The 20,234-nt window shown below is 54.0% G+C and overlaps 1 protein-coding gene across 1 annotated transcript; it reads left to right on the forward strand.

Annotated features, from left to right (window-relative positions):
* The first annotated feature begins 4,891 nt into the window (after positions 1–4,891).
* On the forward strand, positions 4,892–16,188 carry RDH13 (retinol dehydrogenase 13). The gene is made up of 7 exons (XM_059665749.1): positions 4,892–5,081; positions 6,448–6,566; positions 8,150–8,305; positions 10,982–11,086; positions 12,271–12,483; positions 13,438–13,539; positions 15,182–16,188. The coding sequence occupies exons 1-7, from the start codon at positions 5,017–5,019 to the stop codon at positions 15,388–15,390; spliced, it is 969 nt and encodes a 322-aa protein (XP_059521732.1). The 5' UTR covers positions 4,892–5,016; the 3' UTR covers positions 15,391–16,188.
* The last annotated feature ends 4,046 nt before the right edge of the window (positions 16,189–20,234 follow it).

Genomic DNA, 20,234 nt, shown 5'->3' on the forward strand with positions numbered 1-20,234 from the left:
CTATCCACTGAGCCGAACCGGCTAGGGTGAAAGACCTCATTTTATTCTCATTCCTCCCTTCCTTTCTTTTTTAAAAATATATTGTTTTATTGGTTTCAGAGTGGAAGGGAGAGAGAGAGAGAGAGAGAGAGAGAGAGAGAGAGAGAGAGAAACATCAATGATGAGAGAGAATCACTGATCTGCTGTCTCCTGCACGCCGCACACTGGGGATGGAGCATGTGTCCTTGATCAGAATCAAACCCAGGACCCTTCAGTCCGCAGGCTGACGTTCTACCCACTGAGCCAAACCGGCTAGGGCTTCCTAGTTTTTTAAATTTTTTTTTAAAGGGATTGGTGATAGCCCTAGCTGGTTTGGCTCCCTGGATAGAGCGTCGGCCTGCGGACTGAAGGGTCCCAGGTTCGATTGCGGTCAAGGGCATGTACCTGGGTTGCGGGCACATCCCCAGTAGGAGGTGTGCAGGAGGCAGCTGATCGATGTTTCTCTCTCATTGATGTTTCTAACTCTCTATCTCTCTCCCTTCCTCTCTGTAAAATATCAATAAAATATATTTTAAAAAAAGAAAAATTTAAAAAAATAAAAAGAATTCCCATCTACCAAATTCAGTTCCCCCAAGGTTAGCAGTGAACATGAATGCTTTTGCTCTTTCTTTCTCTCTCCCTCTCCTCTTTTTTTTTTTTTTTTTTAGATGCTGGGGAACATCAGGGATATGGCCTTTTAAAAAAATATATTTTATTGATTTTTTACAGAGAGGAAGGGAGAGGGATAGAGAGTTAGAAATATCGATGAAAGAGAAACATCGATCAGCTGCCTCCTGCACACCCCCTACTGGGGATGTGCCTGCAACCCAGGTACATGCCCTTGACTGGAATTGAACCTGGGACCTCTATCCACTGAGCCAAACCAGTTAGGGCTCAAGCCTTTTTTTCTCAATTGTTTGTCATTACAGAACTTGATATCCCTTTACCCGTAAGAACTTATGTATTTCCTAAAAACAGCATATTTGAGAGAGAGAGAGAGTCTTGGACGCCAGGAAATCCTCTGATGGGAAAGCAGAGGGCATTGTGGGAAAATCCTCTCAGCACCTGGGACAGCGCCCAGCACTCCGGCATCTATTAAGGACATCAGCGCTGGTGTGTAAACACGCATCGCCTGCCCGTAGTCCCGGGAGATGAGAGGGAGAGACTCCAAACAAGTCGGGTGTGTCTGGGAACCGGGTGGGAGGGCCCCGCGGGCGGAACTTGCATGCATTGTCCCTTTACAGTAACATGGGCAGCCAGGGACGGTCAGGCCCGCGCTGCCCGACAGGTCCCTGCTGCATGTCAGCCCCCCAGAGTCAGGGCAGGAGCCAGCCAACGACAAACTCCGGCCCTCTGCCGCTTTTATTTATTTTTAATTTCTATTGATTTCAGAGAGGAAGGGAGAGGGAGAGAGAGATAGAAACATGGATGATGAGAATCATTGATCGGCCGCCTCCTGCACGCCCCCTACTGGGGATCGAGCCTGCAAACTGGGCATGTGCCCTTGACCAGAAACGAACCTGGAACCTTTTATTTATTATTTATTATTTATTTTTAAATATATTTTATTGATTTTGACAGAGAGGAAGGGAGAAACATCGATGAGAGAGAAACATCGATCAGCTGCCTCCTGCACACTCCCTATTGGGGATGTGCCCGCAACCAAGGTACATGCCCTTGACCGCAATCGAACCTGGGACCCTTCAGTCCGTAGGCCGATGCTCTATCCACTGAGCCAAACCGGTTAGGGCTATCTATCTATATTTATCTATCTATATCTATCTATCTATCATCTATCTATCTATCTATCTATCTATCTATGTAATATGCAAATTAGGCCGGGATGCCATAATGGGTCACGATCAGACAGGAGGATGTTGCTCGCACAGGTGAGGTCCGAGCAGAGACGGAGACAGACACAGGGGGTCCTGCCGGAGCTGGCGTGGCGGCTCTGGCAGCCTGGAGTGGACACAAGCAGGGGGAGCCGGGGGACCTGGGGCGGAAGTCAGGTGCGGGTCCTGGCCGCCCCTGGCACAGGTCCGGCCCAACTCCCTCGGGGTGCCTTCTTGCACGGCGGGAGGCGGGGCACCTCCTCGCCTGATTCCAATCGTGTGCTGGGCCTCTAGTTATTTACATAAATTCTTACAAGGGGAAGGTGGATCAAAACTCTACGCAGATGCTTTTGCCCTGTATTGGAATGCCCGTTTAGGAAGGCTGCGCTAATTGACACTCCCATGGGCTGGTATGAGTACCTGTTTTGCCACATCCTTGCCAACTCTCGGGATCATCCCTGTGTTGGTCCTGCCAATCTGATAGGCGGGAAATATGTTGTTATGATCTTCGCGAGCATTTCTTTGACTCCCAGTAAGGCTGGGCAGCTTCATGACATTTGTTAACTTACTTTTATTTTTTGCACATTGCCCGTCATATCCTTTGCCTATGCTCCCATCTCCCTGCAGGAGGCAAGCTTTTCTTCTTATTGATTCATAAGAGCTCTTTACATATTAAGGATACCAGCTCTCTGTCATTTTGGTGGCTAAGAGGAGCCAGAAGCTGAGAGAGGGGAAGTCGCTGTGGAAGGTACACATCTAAGAGGTGGCTCAGAAATTTGAAACAACATCTGTTTAGCTCCATGTCTGGGGATCTTTGCCACAGGCTCCATACCACTTTCTCCTTTCCCTGGCTTTGCCCCTCCGTGGCCCAGGAGCCCTGAGTTCCCACAATCTCAGAAAGGGGAGAGGCCTCTCCCCAGATCCAGCCACCCTCGCTACATCCTCAACAGCAAAACGATTCTTTGGTTTGTTGTATAGATTAAACACTGGGCACATACTAGGTACTCAAGAAATAGTATCTGGTGTTATTTTTATTTTATTTATTTAAATTCTAACCAGAGCATATGTTTTTATTGATTTTTAGAAAGAGAGAGGAATGGAATGAGAGAGAGAGAGAGAGAGAGGGAGAGAGGGAGAGAGAGAGAGAGGGAGAGAGAAACATCAAAGTGACTGAGAAACATAGATTGGTTGTCTCCCATATGTGCCCTGACCAGGAATCAAACGTTTTGGTGCACAGGATGATGCTCCAACTAATTGAGCCACCCAGCCAGGGCAGTATCTGGTATTATTATTATTATTATTTTTAATTTAAAATTTTCCTCTTCAACCACATGTCTTGCCAGCTGCCTCCTCCTTTGAGCCAACCTCCTATAATCTGAAATATCTGGGACTCCCCAAGCAAGTTGCTATTCCACCTCTCTATTTGGTCCATTTGAAGAACTCCTACTCATACTGCAAAACCCTATTCAGGCTCCCCTTTCTCTGGGAAGTCTTCCCTCATTCCTAGACTGAATTATACAAAGTCTGGACCCAGGGCTGTTGTGTGCCCTTTGAGCTTTCCAATGTACTACAGAAATAAGACACACCTCTTAAAAAATTGTTAGCTCTAAACTATAAAAGCTGCAGAACCAAAGTGAACACATTTCATTCCATGTCTAGAAAACAAAACATTACGTCAACTGTCAGCTTTATTGTCGAAGCCAATATTCAAAAAACTTCTGGGACAGTTGGAAACAATTTATCAGTGAAACATTCTTCACTTCAAAGCATTCTCAAGTATGTCTGTGGATGGCTGACAAGCCCGATCCCATCATAAATTAAACCAAGTACTTGTTGCCAAATAATTCCCCAAAACACAATTATATAAAGATCTCTAGGGGGTGGTTTTTCCTTTTAGCCAGCTTTATCGCAGTCTAATTTGCATGCAATGGCAGTCACTATTTTTAAGTGACCGCGGAGACTTGTCAAATGTATGTAGTCAGGTGTAGAACCATCAGTAGGAGGAAGATAGAGATTATCTCCAAAATCCACCAAAAATTCCTTTCCAGTCGTCACTGCCCCACACCCTCTGCCCCAGCCACTGATCTCCATTCTTTCATTATAGTGTTGTCTTTCCTGAAATGTCATGTAACCGGAATCATACAGCGCCAATCAGTCCTTAGGGTCTGCCTCCAGGGTCCCTCAGATCCATGAGTCAAAACACCCAGCCTCCTCCCTCAGACCCAGGAGCTCAGGCCCCCAGCCCCTCCTCTCCCAGACCCAGGAGTCCAGGCCCCCAGCCCCTCCTCCCTCAGACCCAGGAGCCCAGGCCCCCAGCCTCCTCCCTCAGACCCAGGAGCCCAGGCCCCCAGCCCCTCCTCCCTCAGATCCAGGAGTCCAGGCCTCCAGCCCCTCCTCCCTCAGACCCAGGGGTTTGGAAACCAGAGGCTAGTATACTGGTCCTGGTTTCTGATCATTGGAATCCTAAAATTCAGCCATAGAGTCTGTGAGGAAGGTCTGAACACCTTTTTATTTATTTTTAAATTTATTTTTAATTAATTAATTTATTTAAAAATATTTTTATTGATTTCAGAGAGGAAGAAAGAGATAGAAACATTAATGATAAGAGAGAATCACTGATTGGCTGCCTCCTGCACGCCCCCACTGGGGATTGAGCCCGCAACCTGGGCATGTGCCCGTGAGCGGAATCTAACCCGGGACCCTTCAGTCCTAAGGCCGACACTCTATCCACTGAGCCACACCAGCTGGGGCTGAACACATTTTTCGAGGAGGCAACAGGCTGCTATGTTTGAAAGACGCCCAGAGAAACGGTCCTGAAGCGACAGCTGCGGGATTGGAGTCCTGGTTTCCCCCCAGAACCGAGCTGCGCTTTTGCAGCGGAACGAGTGTGACGTCATTCCAACACCGCGCAGCCCCCGCCCCTCCATGGCCACGCCCACAGCCCAGGAAACTACAATTCCCAGCAGTCGTAGCGCTCGCGGCCCACCCATAGTCCCCGCCCTTTAAGCCCCGCCCCCGGCCTGCTACACCACGCCCCTTTCCGGAAGTCCCGATTGCCAGTCCTGCCGCCCGCCCTTCCCCACGTGGATCCCGGGTCACGCACTCCTGGGAGCGATCGGGCGGCGGATCCGCGGCGGCCCCGCGCGGCGCCCCGCGCCAGCCCGGCATGAACCGCTACCTGCTGCCGGTGTCCCTGCTGGGCACGGCGGTGGGCAGCGCCGTGCTGCTCCGGTGAGTGCGTGCGGCTCCGCTGCAGCCCAGGGAGGGGAGGCCGGGGGAGACCGCCAACTCTTCGCCCCGCAGACACCCCACTTGCAGCGCCCCCCGGAGGACGTGGGGGGACGCACCGGAGCCCCGAGATGGCAGGTCACCGCAAGGTCACCCAGAGGAAGGGGCGGGTCCGGGCCCTGGAAAACATTGTGGTCTAGTTGCTTCCGGGCTTTTAACGGGTGAATCCATCCATCCATCCATCCATTCATTCATTCATTCATTCATTCATTCATTCATTCATTCATTCAACAGGTATGTATCGGGGCAGTCCCGTTCGTATGTCACCGGCTGGGCCGAGGTGCAAGGAAAAATGTGTGCCCCCTAAACTCTCTAATCCAGCGGTTCTTAACCTGTGGGTCGCGACCCCTTTGGCGGTCGAACGACCCTTTCACAGGGGTCGCCTAAGACCATCCTGCATCTCAGATATTTACATGACGATTCATAACAGTAGCAACATGACAGTGATGAAGTAGCAACGGAAATAATTTTATGGTTGGGTCACAACATGAGGAACTGTATTTAAAGGGCCAGGAGGTTGAGAACCACTTTGTCTAATCCGAAATGAGGGGAACAGAGAGAATTGTGCAACTCGACACATGAAAAAAGCTCGTGTTGCTTGGGATGTGTATGCATGTAGCTCTTTAAAATATAAAAGAAACCTGTCGGTTATGCTCATATGCAGGCATACAAGTCCTTTGGTTGCTCTCTAACCCCCCCTCCCTGCCATTTGTCTCTGAATATATTCTTTTTAAAAAATATATATATATTTTTAAATATATTTTTATTGATTTCAGAGAGGAAGGGAGATGGGAAAGAGAGATAGAAACATCAGTGATGAGAGGGAAACATTGATTGGCTGCCTCCTGCATGTCTGACCAAGCCCAAAACCCAGGCATGTGCTCTTGACCAGAATCAAACCCGGGACCCTTCAGTCCGCAGGCCCATGCTCTATCCATTTAGCCACACCAGCTAGGGCCATTTGCCTGGTTTTGACCACTTGTTACAGTGGCCGTAGGAAACGAATACAGCGGGTCTTTATACAATAACGACGTTTCCCTGGCCGGGTAGCTCTGTTGGTTAGAGCCTCCTCCCAATACATCCAGGTTCTGGGTTCGATCCCCTTTTAGGACACATACAAGGAGCGAACAATGATGCATACGGAAGCGGAACAGGGACTCATCACCTGTAACCTGGCAACGGCTTCGTGGAGCCAGGCAGTGTCCTTCCGTCTTTCCGAGGGGTCACTTGCCTGAGACCCAAGCGGTCGGGGTCACCGGTGGGGAGTGGTCAGGCAGGTGGAACCAAGGGGGCTTTCTCTTGCCTCCAGGGACTACGTCGCGGGCGGGGCCTGTCCCAGCAAGGCCACCCTTCAGGGCAAGACTGTCATCGTGACGGGCGCCAACACCGGCATCGGGAGGGAGACCGCCTTGGAGCTGGCCAGGAGAGGTGAGTCCCCGGTGGCAGGGCGTGGGGGGCTGGGGGACAAGGGAAGGGACTAAGAAGCACAAATTGGTGGTCACAGGATGGTCCCGGGGATGTAACGTACAGCGCAGGACATGCAGTCAATCAGATATATATATACTAGAGGGCCGGTGCACGATATTCATGCACGGGCAGGGCTGTGGGGGGTCTCCTCAGCCCGGCCTGCACCCTCTCGCAATCCGGTATCCCTCGGGGGATGTCTGACTTGCTGGCTTAGGCCCAATCCCACTGCCAGTCAGACATCCCTCTCACAATCCGGGACTGCTGGCTCCTAACCGCTCACCTGTCTGCCTGCCTGAATCGCCTCTAACCACTCACCTGCCTGCCTGATGCCCCTAACTGCTCGTCTGCCTGCCTGATCGCCCCTAACCACTCTGCCTGCCTGCCTGATTGCCCCTAACTGCTCGCCTGCCTGCCTGATGGCCCCTAACCACTCTGCCTGCCTGCCTGATGCCCCTAACTACTCTGCCTGCCTGCCTGATGGCCCTAACTGCTCGCCTGCCTGCCTGATGGCCCCTAACCACTCTGTCTGCCTGATCACCCCTAACCCCTCTGCCTGCCTGCCTGCCTGATCGCCCCTAACCACTCTGCCTGCCTGCCTGATTGCCCCTAACTAATCTGCCTGCCTGCCTGATCACCCCTAACCACTCACCTGCCTGCCTGATGCCCCTAACTGCTTGCCTTCCTGCCTGATGGCCCCTAACTGCTCTGTCTCAGCCCTCGCTGCCGTGGCTTCGTCCAGAAGGATGCCTGGAATGATGTCCAGAAGGTCATTCGGCTGTCTGGTCTAATTAGCATGTTACACTTTCATTATTATAGATATTTTAATATATTTTTATTGATTTCAGAGAGGAAGGGAGAAGGAGAGAGAGATAGAAACATCACTGATGAGAAAGAATCATGGATTGGTTGCCTCCTGCACGCCCCATACTGGGGATTGAGCCTGCAACCCGGGCCTGTGCCCTTGACCGGGAATCAAACTGTGACCTCCTGGGTCCTAGGTCGACCCTCAACCACTGAGCCATGCAGGCCGGGTACTTCTCTGGGTTTTGCTGAATGGTGGATTTTTAGTCCGTTCAGAGTTGTGCAACCATCACCACTCCCCATGAGAACACTTTCAACACCCCCAAATGAAACGTCACTTTCCTTGGCCCCCCCTCCATTCCCCATCCCTCCCTGGGAGACACGAATCTCTCTTCCATGGATTTACCTGTTCTGGACATTTCCTAGAAGTGGAGTCATTCACTTCGTGCCCTTGGCCGTGCGGCTTTTCACTCAGCATCACGCTCTGTGTTCGGGTCAGGGCCTCCCGCCTTTTTCATGGCTGAATAGTACTCCACGGCGCGGGCAGACCGTGTTTTGTTCTCGTGTTCCTCCATCGATGGACACTGGGTTGTTTCCACCTTTGGGCTGTTGTGAATAGTGCTGCTGTGAGCGCGTGTGTCGATATTTCGGTGCGGGCGCGTGTTTTCATTTGTGTTGGGTATACACATACAGGGGTGGATTTTTTTTTTTTTGAATTATTTTTTTCCATCCTGGGCATCCAGGAGGCAACATCATCCTGGCCTGTCGAGACATGGAGAAGTGCGAGGCGGCGGCCAAGGCCATTCGTGGGGAGACCCTGAACCACCACGTTAACGCCCGGCACCTGGACTTGGCCTCGCTGAAGTCCGTCCGAGAGTTTGCAAAGAAGATCATTGAAGGTAGGCGGGAGGGCGCTGGCCACAGGGGCGAGACCTCGGGTGGCCAGGCTCTGAGGACCCAGGAATTAAATCAGGCCTGGGCCTTAAGCTCACAAAGCCAGTAATCTCTACTGTCTGGCCCTGGTCCCTTTAAAAAAAAAAAAAAAAATATATATATATATATATATATATTTCAGAGAGGAAGGGAGAGGGAGAGAGAGATAGAAGAAACATCAAGGATGAGAGGGAATTATGGATCGGCTGCCTCCTGCATGCCCCTACTGGGGATCGAGCCTGCAACCCGGGCATGTGCTCTTGATCAGAATCGAACCCGGGACCTTTCAGTCTGCAGGCAGATGCTGTATCCACTGAGCCACACCGGCCAGGGCCTGGTTCTTTTTATTTTTTAAAATATATTTTATTGATTTTTTACAGAGAGGAAGGGAGAGGGATAGAGAGTTAGAAACACTGATGAGAGAGAAACATCGATGAGCTGCCTCCTGCACACCCCCCACTAGGGATGTGCCCGCAACCAAGGTACATGCCCTTGACTGGAATCGAACCCGGGACCCTTCAGTCCGCAGGCCGACGCTCTATCCACTGAGCCAAACTGGCCAGGGCCTGGTCCTTTTTAAAAAAATATATTTCTATCGATTTCAGGGAGGAAGGGAGAGGGAGAGGGAGATAGAAACATCAATGATGAGAGAGAATCATGGATCGGCTGCCTCCTGCACGCCCCACACTGGGGATCGACCCCGCAACCTGGGCCTGTGCCCTTGACTGGAATCGAACCGTGACCTCCTGGTTCATAGGTCGACGCTCAACCACTGAGCCACACCGGCCAGACTGGATTTTTTGTTTTTTTTTTTTTTTTGCAAATCCAAGGATCAGGCTCGAGTTTTCTGCACTCGTCACATTGATTGCTGACTCACTCATTTTGCTTCCCACCTGGTGTTCTCTGAACCGTTCCTGCACTAATTTTTTCGAACAGGAATAAGGGTGACAGTATTCAATGTTCAGAAAGTACAAAGGAGGAGGTAGTCAGACGTCTCCCAGCCACGCCCGCCCCTCGCTCCCAGCCCCGCCTTCCTCACGTGTGTGCAGTGCTCACGTGTACGTCTGCGGAGAGTTCATGCATCTACCAAACAGGAAGGTGTATCGCCGCCTTTTAGTACAAATTGGAGCCTGTCCTACGCCCGGTGGTGCCCCAGCGTTTCCCTCCCCGCTTCTCTCAGCTTCCTCGTTCTTGTGGCCACATGGCATTTCTTCATTCTTCTCTTGTAGCTACATTGTATCTCTTTATGGTTTTCTTATGGCTACATTGTATCTCTTTACACGCCTTTCTTGTGGCTACACTGTCTCTCTTTATGGTTTTCTTGTGGCTACATGGTCTCTATTTATTCCTTTCTTGTGGCGACATTGTCTCTCTTTATGCCTTTCTTGTGGCTACTAGTACATGGTGTTGTGCTCCCTCCTGTGGTCTGACGGGTTGGCTGTTTGGCTGCCAGCCTTCCCGCGGCTGCTGTGAACGTCCGACCTCGTGTCCGTGTCATTTGTCACGCGTGTGACGGTGTCTGCACATCTCGGAGGCAGCCTCTTCCTCTCCACCTGGCTGCCTGTGAAATGACAGCAGGGAAGCTAGCCCGGAGACAGAGGAGCGGGGCTGAGAAGAGGTGAACAAATAGACACGGATGGACCGTTTTCCCTGAAGCAAAGAAATACATGCTCCGTATGGAAAAATCAATAAAATCCGGAATAGTGAAGGAGAATCAAACACCATTGATACCACACCCACCTTAAGGGACTCCCTGTTGACTTTTCCCCTGCTGCCTGGTGAAGTTTCATTGTGAAAACTTCGCTACTTTTCTTTCTTTTAAATGCTAGAAGCCCGGTGCACGAATTCGTGCACCAGTGGGGTCCCTTGGCCTGTCCTGCAAGATTGGGCTGAAACCGTCTCTCTGACATCCCCCGAGGGGACCTGGATTGCAAGAGGGCACAGGCCAGGCTGAGGGACCCCACCGGTGCACGATTGGGGCTGGGTAGGGACTGCGGGAGGGCTCCAGGGAGCGTCTGGCCTGTCCTGCTCAGTCCCTATTGGCCGGACCCCAGCAGTGAGCTAACCTACCAGTTGGAACATCTGCCCCCTGGTGGTCAGTGCACATCATAGCCAGTGGTTAAGCGGCTTTAGCATATCATTAGCATATTAGGCTTTGATTGGTTGAGTGGGCGACCAGTTGACCGGACACTTAGCACATTAGGCTTCTATTATATAGGATTTTTACTGATTTCTAGGGAGAGGGGAGGGAGAGGAAGAGAGAAAGAGAAACACCCATCAGCTGCCTCCTGCATGCTCCCTGCCGGAAATCGAGCCCCAAATCCAGGCACGTGCCCTGACTGGGAATTGAACTGGTGACCTTGTGGCACAGAGGACCTGTTGGTACCTGGGGCGACACCCAACCGACTGAGTCACACCAGCCAGGGCCGGACTTGCCTTCTTGTGAGGACGCCAGTCATGTTGGATGAGTTGGATGAGGACCCTGTGACCTCATCTTTACTCAGTTGCTCCCGCCAAGACTCCGTTCCCACAGGAAGGGCACACGCCCAGGTTTCAGGTGGTCGCGAGTGCGGGGGGACACTGTGCGTGCGGCCCCCCGCAGACGCGGAGCTGACGCGCTGGCCCCGGCCCCTGCCTTCCAGAGGAGGAGAAAGTGCACGTGCTGATCAACAATGCGGCCGTGATGCGCTGCCCACACTGGACCACGGAGGACGGCTTCGAGATGCAGCTGGGCGTGAACCACCTGGGTGAGGCCGCGCGGTGCCCGCCTGGGACCTGAGCCTGCTGGGCCAGGCACGGGGGGGTGTCCACTTTCTTTTTTATAAAAATATATTTTTATTGATTTCAGAGGAGGAGGGGAGGGTGAGAGAGAGAGAGAAACATCCATGATGAGAGAGAATCATTGATCGGCTGCCTCCTGCACGCCCCCACTGGGGATCGAGCCCACAACCCGGGCATGTGCCCTTGACTGGAATCGGACCTGGGACCCTTCAGTCCGCAGGCTGACTCTCTATCCACTGAGCCACACCGGCCAGGGCGGGGGTGTCCACTTTCCACATCGGCCAGGTGGCCACTCCTGGGGTCACGCCGCAGCTCAGGGAGGTGCCGATGCCTCACTGCGCACTCGTAAAGTCTTAGGGACCCACCATCAGCCCCTCGACCTTCTATCCCTCTGTCCGTCCATCAGTCACTGCGTCAGTCTTTCCGCTGTCACCCTGCCTGCACCTGGGGTTCTGGTAGGAAGGGCCAGGGGGCAACGGGACATATTGGGTCGGGGCCCACCCTAATGACCTTACTTTAAGTTAATTATCTCCCCAAATAGGGTCACATCCTGTGGTTCTGGAGGGTAGGACTTCAACATATTTCTTTGGGGGCTGAGAGTAGGGAGACACAACTGAACCCTTACACACACACACACACACACACACACACACACACACACACACACACACATAATCATTTGCATCCTATTGGCTGGGACTCGGTCACATGACCAATCCAGTTGCAAAGGAGCCTGGGAAATGTAGTCTTTCACTGGCCTGTCTTGGGCCCAGCCAAAAGTTCTATTACTGAAGAAGAAATGGAGAAAAACTTTTGGGAGGCCGAAGGCAGTCTCCTCCCGAGCTGACCTCAGAGGGCCGGACATTTGGGGCTGGACAGTTCCTTGTTGCGGGGACTTTGCTGTGCGTTGTGGGATGTGGAGCAGCGTCCCTGGCCTCCACCCACTAGATGGCAGTGGTGTCCCTTCTCTCTGCCGTTGGGACAAACAACATTGTCTCCAGATGTTGCCAAATGTCCGCTGGGGGCCATGCTGCTTCCGGTTGGGAACCGTGGCTATTGGGAGGGTGAGGTAAGGTATGTGCCCAGCCCACTCCTAGGCACGTGGTCGGACTTTAAGGACAGTTTTCTCTTTTTGTTGCCGTTCATCCAGGTCACTTTCTCCTGACGAACTTACTGCTGGACAAGCTGAAGGCCTCGGCCCCTTCGCGGATCATCAACCTCTCGTCCTTGGCCCACGTGGCTGGGCACATAGACTTTGAGGACCTGAACTGGGAGAAGAGGAAGTATAACACCAAGGCGGCCTACTGCCAGAGTAAGCTGGCCATCGTCCTCTTCACCAGGGAGCTGAGCCGGAGGCTGCAAGGTGCGCGGGTGACCTGCCGCTTCCTGTAGCTCTGAGCCTGGAGGGTCCTGCTGTGACCCGGGGCTGATGGGAGGTCAAGCAGGGGCTCTAGGACACAGGAGGCAAATGCATGGCACACATGACCAGGCTCCCCCCTGGTGCCCGAAGCAGACATCACTAATCAATCACACACCACCAGGCTCCCCTCCAGTATCTAAAGCAGACATCACTAATTAATCGCACCCCACCAGGCTCCCCTCCAGTGCCTGAAGCAGACATCACTAATCAATCACACAACACCAGGCTCCCCCCTGGTGCCTGAAGCAGACATCACTAATCAATCACACACCACCAGGCTCCCCCCTGGTGCCTGAAGCAGACATCACTAATCAATCACACCTTCTTCCCTGGTCATCCAGGACTGGCCTCTAAGCCTCCGGTGCTCCAGGCCAGTGGACATTTGGCAATAATTGGATACTTTTGCTGTCACTTCAGGGGTGGGTGTTGCTACTTGCATCTAGTGGACAGAAGCTGGGGACCCGTCCAGGGCAAGGGTTAAAGAATGACTGGAACTCAGCGTCCATAGTGCGGGGGTTGCAAAGCCCGCCCTTTGCCCTTGCTTCTCATAGAGGCGTGTGGGCCAGCCGTGTCCGCTCACCTGGGAGCCTGTCGGACCCCCCCAGACCCACTGCTTCAGGCCTCTGAGGTGGGGCCAGCGTTCCGGGTTTCCTGAGGCTCCACGTGGTTTCGACACACACTCAGTGGACAGGCCGTGCTCTGGGCAGCACGTGACGGAGCCGCCTCGCACGATGAAACCACGTGGTGTGGAGGTTTCAGAGCAACAAGGGGATGCGGGTTCAAGGGCAGGAAACGGGGGAGCCCTGGAGCTCTGGGTGGACAGCGTCAGGCTTCCTGGTAAGGAGCGAAGCTGACATCCATGTGCCCCCCTCCCCCTTCCTTCCCTTCTCTCCCCAGGCACGGGCGTGACCGTGAACGCGCTGCACCCCGGCGTGGCCCGGACAGAGCTGGGCAGGCACACGGGCATGCACAGCTCGGCCTTCTCCAGCTTCACGCTCGGTAAGCGCCCCCCTGGCCTGGGACCCCCTTGCTGAACCCCTGTCCTCCCAGCCTGGGGCCCAGGAACCTCCTGCAGGGTTTTAAGGCCGATGGGACATCTATAGGTATTTACAAAGATTTATTCGGAGAAAGTGGCTCACGATGTGTGGAGGCTGAGAAGTCCCACGATCCGCCCTCAGCCCGGGAAAGCTGACGGTGTAGTTGCAGTGAGTCCGCAGCCGGGCGCGCCCAGGTCTGACGGGAGGTGGAGATGACGTCCCAGCTCAAGCAGAGATCGAATTCTTCCTTCCTCACCTTTTTCTTTTTTTTAAATATATTTTTTATTCATTTCAGAGAGGAAGGGAAAGGGAGAGAGAGAGAGAAACATCCATGATGAGAGAGAATCATTGATCGGCTGCCTCCTGCACGTCCCCCAGTGGCACTCGAGCCCGAAACCTAGGCACGTGCCCTTGATTGGAATCGAACCTGGGACCCTTTGGTCTGCAGGCCGATGCTCTATCCACTGAGCCACACCGGCCAGGGCAGAACAAGTCACTTTTCTGTGTGGAGCCTCAGAATAGCCCCCGGAAACAGGCCAGGGCCCATCTGACTGATGAGAAAGCCACGTCTCAGGCTGGGAGGAGCCTGTGGAGCCAACTCCTCGAGTCTGCTAACTGGCTGTGCCACCCAGGGGAGCGGCTGCCCCTCCCTGAGCCTCAGCGCCCTCCTGCAGAGGGAGGGCCTGCGTGGACATCCCTGGGAGGAGGCCTCCCATAACCGGGCCAGCACAGCGCCCGGCCCAGATCGAAGGGGAACAGTTAGAACTTGACAACTAGCATCTATAACCCTGAAAAACACGTAGTGGGTGCTACCAGGTGGCACGGATCTTAAGCTGGAGACAGTCAATAATAAAAGTTATTTAGCCCTAGCGGCTAGGATCAGTGGATAGAGCGTCGGCCTGTGGACCAAAGGGTCCCGGGTTCGATTCCGGTCAAGGGCACGTACCTTGGTTGCAGACATCTCCCGGGCCCAGGCCCTGGTCGGGGCTCGTGCAGGAGGCAACCAATGGATGTGTTTCTCTCCCATCCATGTTTCTCTCTGTCTTTCCCTCTCTCTCTCTTTTTTTTTTTTTAAAAAAAATATATATTTTATTGATATTTTACAGAGAGAAAGGGAGAGGGATAGAGAGTTAGAAACATCGATGAGAGAGAAACATCGATCAGCTGCCTCCTGCACACCCCCTACTGGGTATATGCCTGCAACCAAGGTACATGCCCTTGACCAGAATCGAACCTGGGACCCTTGAGTCCGCTGAGCCAAACTGGTTAGGGCATCCCTCTCTCTTTTACTCTCCCTAAAAATCAATAGAAAGATATCTTCAGGTGAGGACTAACAACAGCAAAAAGTGATTTTAAAGCAAGATGGGGTATGGTGGGGACTCGGGGCTGATGGAAAGGAGGGAGAGCCTCCATTTGCCTGGGACAAGCCAGGAGGGCTTCCTGGGGGAGGCAGCTTCGGAAGGGAGGTGCTAGGGAAGGGGATTCCTGGTGGCGGGAACCGCAGGAGCAGAAGCCTGGAGGGACTCCCGGCCAGTGTCTGGTCTCCCTGGGCCCTGAGTCTCTCTGAACGCCTGTGGACTGAACGCTCTCTGGGCTGGTTGCAGGGCCCATCTTCTGGCTGCTGGTCAAGAGCCCCCAGCTGGCGGCCCAGACCAGCACCTACCTGGCCGTGGCCGAGGACCTGGAGGGCGTTTCGGGGAAGTACTTCGATGGACTCCGAGAGAAGGCCCCGGCCCCCGAGGCTGAGGATGACGAGGTGGCCCGGCGGCTCTGGGCTGAAAGCGCCCGTCTGGTGGGCCTGAAGGGGTCCTAGGGGGTCCCCTGCGTGGGGCCAGCCCTTCCCCCAAAGCACCTGGGAGCAGCTGTGGAAACCATCAGGACGGAGCGGCGAGAAGACCAAGGCTGGCTGCCCTGCCCACGCCGCCCTCTAGGTGGCAGCATCGGCCAAGCTTTCAAAGGAAGGACCCTGCCTGCCTGCCACGCCCGCAGCCGCCGCTAGATGGCAGCATTGACCAAGGAATGCTGGCTGCCATGCGCACGCCGCCCTCTAGGTGGCAGCATCGGCCTTTCCACGCTCCCTCTCTCCTGGCCGCGGGGAACTGGGTGGCAGGTGCGCACCTGAGCCAGGGGCTGCCGCAGGGGAGCCAGGCCATCAGCTGCTTCCCCTGGGAACTGCTGGGGAAGGAGCCAGCGCCCTCCATCGTGGGCCACGGTTGGGGGGCCAGGTGTCTGCTAGACACGACCGAGTTCATGGCTCACCCATGGTTCTCCTCTCTGAGCCTCAGTTTCCCCAACTGGAAAGTGTGCACAATCCCTGGACTACCTCATAGGATGGCGTGCTGAGCATTTCTTGCCAGGGAGAGATTCCTGAGGGTCTTTGTGTGCCAGAGCCTGGCCGGGTGTGGGGGAAGGAGGGGTAGTAGTCGGGGGGGCTGTACCCCGAGACCAGGCTGACACACACCTGGCCCATTACCCCTGAGTGACACCCCCGCGGACAGGTGAGCAACCCATCAGCTGCTGCTGCTAAGGGCCCAGGATGACCCGGGTCACGACCTTCCCTTGCCCTGTGGACTCTCACACTTGCTCTTTAATAAATAATGATAAAAATCTAGCGGAGTCATAGCTTTCACTACTTCCTCCGTGCATGTGGGGAAGTCCCATGGGCTCATGTATTTCTTCCTGTTTTTTTTTTTTTTTTTTTTAGATCTTGCCATTCACATTCTAGGTTTCTTTTTATTTTTTTTAAGCCTTGGTAAAAATTTATCCAAGAAACAGGATACACGTACATTTTAAAACACGAACCATTAGAGTCCGGCCGGCGTGGCTCCGTGGTTGAGCATCGACCCAGGAGCCAGGAGGTCACCCGGTTCGATTCCCGGTCAGGCCACATGCCCGGGTTGCAGGCTCCATCCCCAGCGTGGGGTGTGCAGGAGGCAGCTGATGGATGATTGTCATCATTGATGTTTCTATTTCTCTCTCCCTCTCCCTTCCTCTCTGAAATCAATAAAAGGAAAGGCTCCTGCCCTGGCTGGTTTTGCTCAGTGGACAGAGCATCGGCCTGTGGACTGAAGGGTCCCGGGTTTGATTCCGGTCAAGGGCACATGCCCAGGTTGTGGGTCCGATCCCCAGTAGGGGCCGTGCAGGAGGCAGCTGATCAATGATTCTCTCTCATCATTGATGTTTCTCTCTCTCCCTTCTCTGAAATCAATACAAATATATATTTAAAAAAAGGCTCTTAAGAATGAGTTACTCACAGACAACAGGGGGGTGAGGGCATGAGTGGGGGGGTGATGGGGGTTAATGTGGGGATAAGGACACATGTAATAACTTAATAAAGTAATAACAAAAGAATGAGTTACTAATTAAAAAAAATTAAAGTCCCTTAATCAACAACTTTAATCCCCCTCATCCCAGGTGCCTCCTCCACCCCGTTTGCCATGGGAAGGGGTGGTTTTGGGGGAGCAGGATGTGGACACCTTTGGGGGCGCCCCCGTCCTGTCTCCCACTCTGTCCCTTTCACACCTCTGCTTTCTCAGCCTTTCTCACGGCTGTGGGCTCCCCTCACAAGGTCCCCGCCGATTCTGCTTAAAGGAGGCAGAATTACCGGCAGAATTACGGTCCCCGTGTTAGGAGCAAATCAGCTGCAATGAGATGTTATCGCCAACTCCCCAAATCGGGCAGCCAGTCTGGCCTCAGCCACGTGCAGGCGGCTGGCGGCTGGCGGTTTCGAGCCACAAACCCCTCAGACCGACATCCGCTTCCTTTTCGGAACCGAGAAACCTCAGACCACAGACATTGTCTCACACACACACTGAGGTCACCCTTCTCTCGGCCCCGGAGGCCCTGGGCGGCTCCCAAGCCCAGCGCTAACCTTCGGAGATGAAAGGTGATGAAACCCCGTCTGAAACCATCAAACCCACAGCCGCCCAGACCGGAGACTGTGGCAGAGCAACCAGCAGCCGGAGGAAGTGGAGAAGAAAGGGCTGTGGGTTAGCGGGGGGCGGGGTGCACGCTTCACAGAAAGGCAGCCAAGTCGGGGTGAAGCTTTCGTAGGCTCTTTGGGGCCTGGGGGCTGTGCCAGGAGGCCCGGCTGGGCTGGTGACAGGCGCTGGCCGGGTGCCGGCTGGGCTGGTGTTCACCCGGCTGGGCGCTGTGGCCCAGGAGACACCCGGCTCTGGTTGAGGGGCATGGAAACCATCCCACCTGCCTGACTGGTGACCATCACCAGGGGCCACTTCACCCCGAGGCTGGGCGTCTATGGCGGGTTGATGGTGGCCCCTAAAGTTATGTCCATCCCTAGCCGGTGTGGCTCAGTGGATAGAGTGTCGGCCTGCGGACGGAAGGGTTCGATTCCAGTCAAGGGCACATGCCCAGGTTGCAGGCTCCATCCCCAGTAGGGGGCGTGCAGGAGGCAGCTGATCAATGATTCTCATCTCACTGATGTTTCTATCTCCCTCTCCTGCTCTGAAATTAATAAAAAAATATATATATATTTTAAAACTATGTGGCCCATCCACACAAGGACATATTGTCCTGGGAGGGAAACGTCGCGTTCAGTGGAGAAACACTGAGACAGACGGACCGGGGTCCCTGTATGAGGCTGTCAGCTTCAGGAGCTGGGAGCGGGCGGCGGGGGAGATGGACCTACTAGTCGCGGGCAGCGCACAGTGGGACCACAAACCGCGTCTGCACCTGTGGCTCATAGGGATGGGACTCGGCGGAGGCCAGTGGGCACGGCGGCGCTGAGCCAGTGGCCTTACAGTTTGACATCGTCATGGAAACAGAGCGAATGGTGAAAGGCTGTGGCAACCGAGAGCGAGTGTCCCCGGAGAGCAGCCTGTGCCCGGGAAGGCGCGTGTGAAATCGGGGTTTCCTGCAGCAGAGGGGCTCCCCGAAAGTCACGCCCGAACGGGGACTTGTCACAGCGGTGGAGCTTAGCGGGAAGCAAAACGCGCAGCCTCGGACCTGGGGTTGGGTCCTTCGCATGGACTCACCTGGGAATCTGGAGGCCCCCCGCCCCCCAACTCTGATGGGAGGTCCCGGGCAGGTGTCTCCCCCAAGAGGTTGATTGGCATCAAGCCCCGCCCCGCCTGGCTCCCCTGGGTGGGGGTGGGAGGTCGGCTAACGCGCCGTGATTGGCTGAGTCCACGGCTCACCTGGGGGCGGCTCTCGGGGCCTTAGGCTGGGGGTGGAAGTGGGGTCCGGCGGGGGGGGGGGATCCATGGTCCATGGACCGGGAGTTTCTTCACTATTTCGGGCTTTTCGGGGACCCGGGGCTGTGGCGGCCGCGCAGGTAGGTGTCTCCCACACAACGTGTAAGAGCGGGGCAGCCCTGGCCCACGTGGCTCAGCCGGCTGAGCATCGCCCTGGGCACCCCAAGGTCTCGGGTTCGATTCCAGGTTGGGGCTCATGCCCGGGTGGCGGGTGTGACCTCCTGTCAGGGCGCCTGTGGGAGGCAACCAATCTCTCTCTCTCCCTCTCTCTAAAATAAATAAAGACATATCCTCAGAAAAAGGCAGAAAGAATGCCTGAACTTATACATAATTTAAAAGTACATTGAAAAGGGAAACCCCACCCGTGTTTAAGGCAGTGGTTCTCAACCTTCCTCATGCCGCGACCCTGTAATACAGTTCCTCATGTCGTGGTGACCCCCAACCATAACATTATTTGCGTTGCTACTTCATCACTGTAATGTTGCTACTGTTATGAATCGTCCTGTAAATATCTGATATGCGGGATGTCTTTTCATTGTTACAAATTGAACACAACGAAAGCATAGTGATTCATCACAAAAACAATATGGAATTATATATGTGTTTTCCGATGGTCTTAGGTGACCCCTGTGAAAGAGTCGTTCCACCCCCAAAAGGGTCGCGACCCCCAGGTTGAGAACCGCTGGTTTAAGGAGCCTTGCTCCCAATCTTTCCATATTTTTAACACATTTGAACCCTGTGAATGGACGACTGGGATAAAGTTAATTTAAGTTCAATAAGTCAAAGCGAAGGCTTGCGCACACGGTGGCATACCAAGATATATTCTGCACCTCCCCTTTATCTCATGCAGCCATCGATACGAAAGAAAAACCGTGCGATGCACGTGCAGCTGGTGGGCCCGGGGTTCTGTGAAAACCACCATCAGACAGAGAGACCAGATGTGCAAACAGTAACAAAACCCAAACATTCTGACCGGTCAGGCGCCGACCGTGCCTTAGAAAGGCGACTCTCCAGCGAGAAGAAACCAGAGGAAGGGCACACTTTGGACTCTGCAGGGTTAAGGGAAAAAGCAGAAAAAAGGGGAAATTAGGATTTTGCAAGAAGTGGGGGAGGGAAGGACAGAACCTCTTCCCCTATCAGATAAGAACCTGTACTTCACCACACCGACAGTAGAGGGCGCGCTTGTCTGGAAAAAATAGTCACAATCTTAACCAGGAGCGTTCAATACTATGGAGCACCTGTTCTCTCTCCCGGGGATGTTTCTCTCTCTCTGTCTGTCTCTCCCCCGCCCTTCACTCTCTCTAAAAATCAAGGGAGCCCTGACCGGTTTGGCTCAGTGGATAGAGCATCGGCCTGCGGACTGAAGGGTCCCAGGTTCGATTCCGGCCAAGGGCATGTACCTGGGTTGCGGGCACATCCCCAGTGGGGGGCGTGCAGGAGGCAG

Source organism: Myotis daubentonii, chromosome 15 (genome assembly GCF_963259705.1).
Source record: "Myotis daubentonii chromosome 15, mMyoDau2.1, whole genome shotgun sequence".
In the NCBI taxonomy this organism is placed as follows: Eukaryota; Metazoa; Chordata; class Mammalia; order Chiroptera; family Vespertilionidae; genus Myotis; species Myotis daubentonii.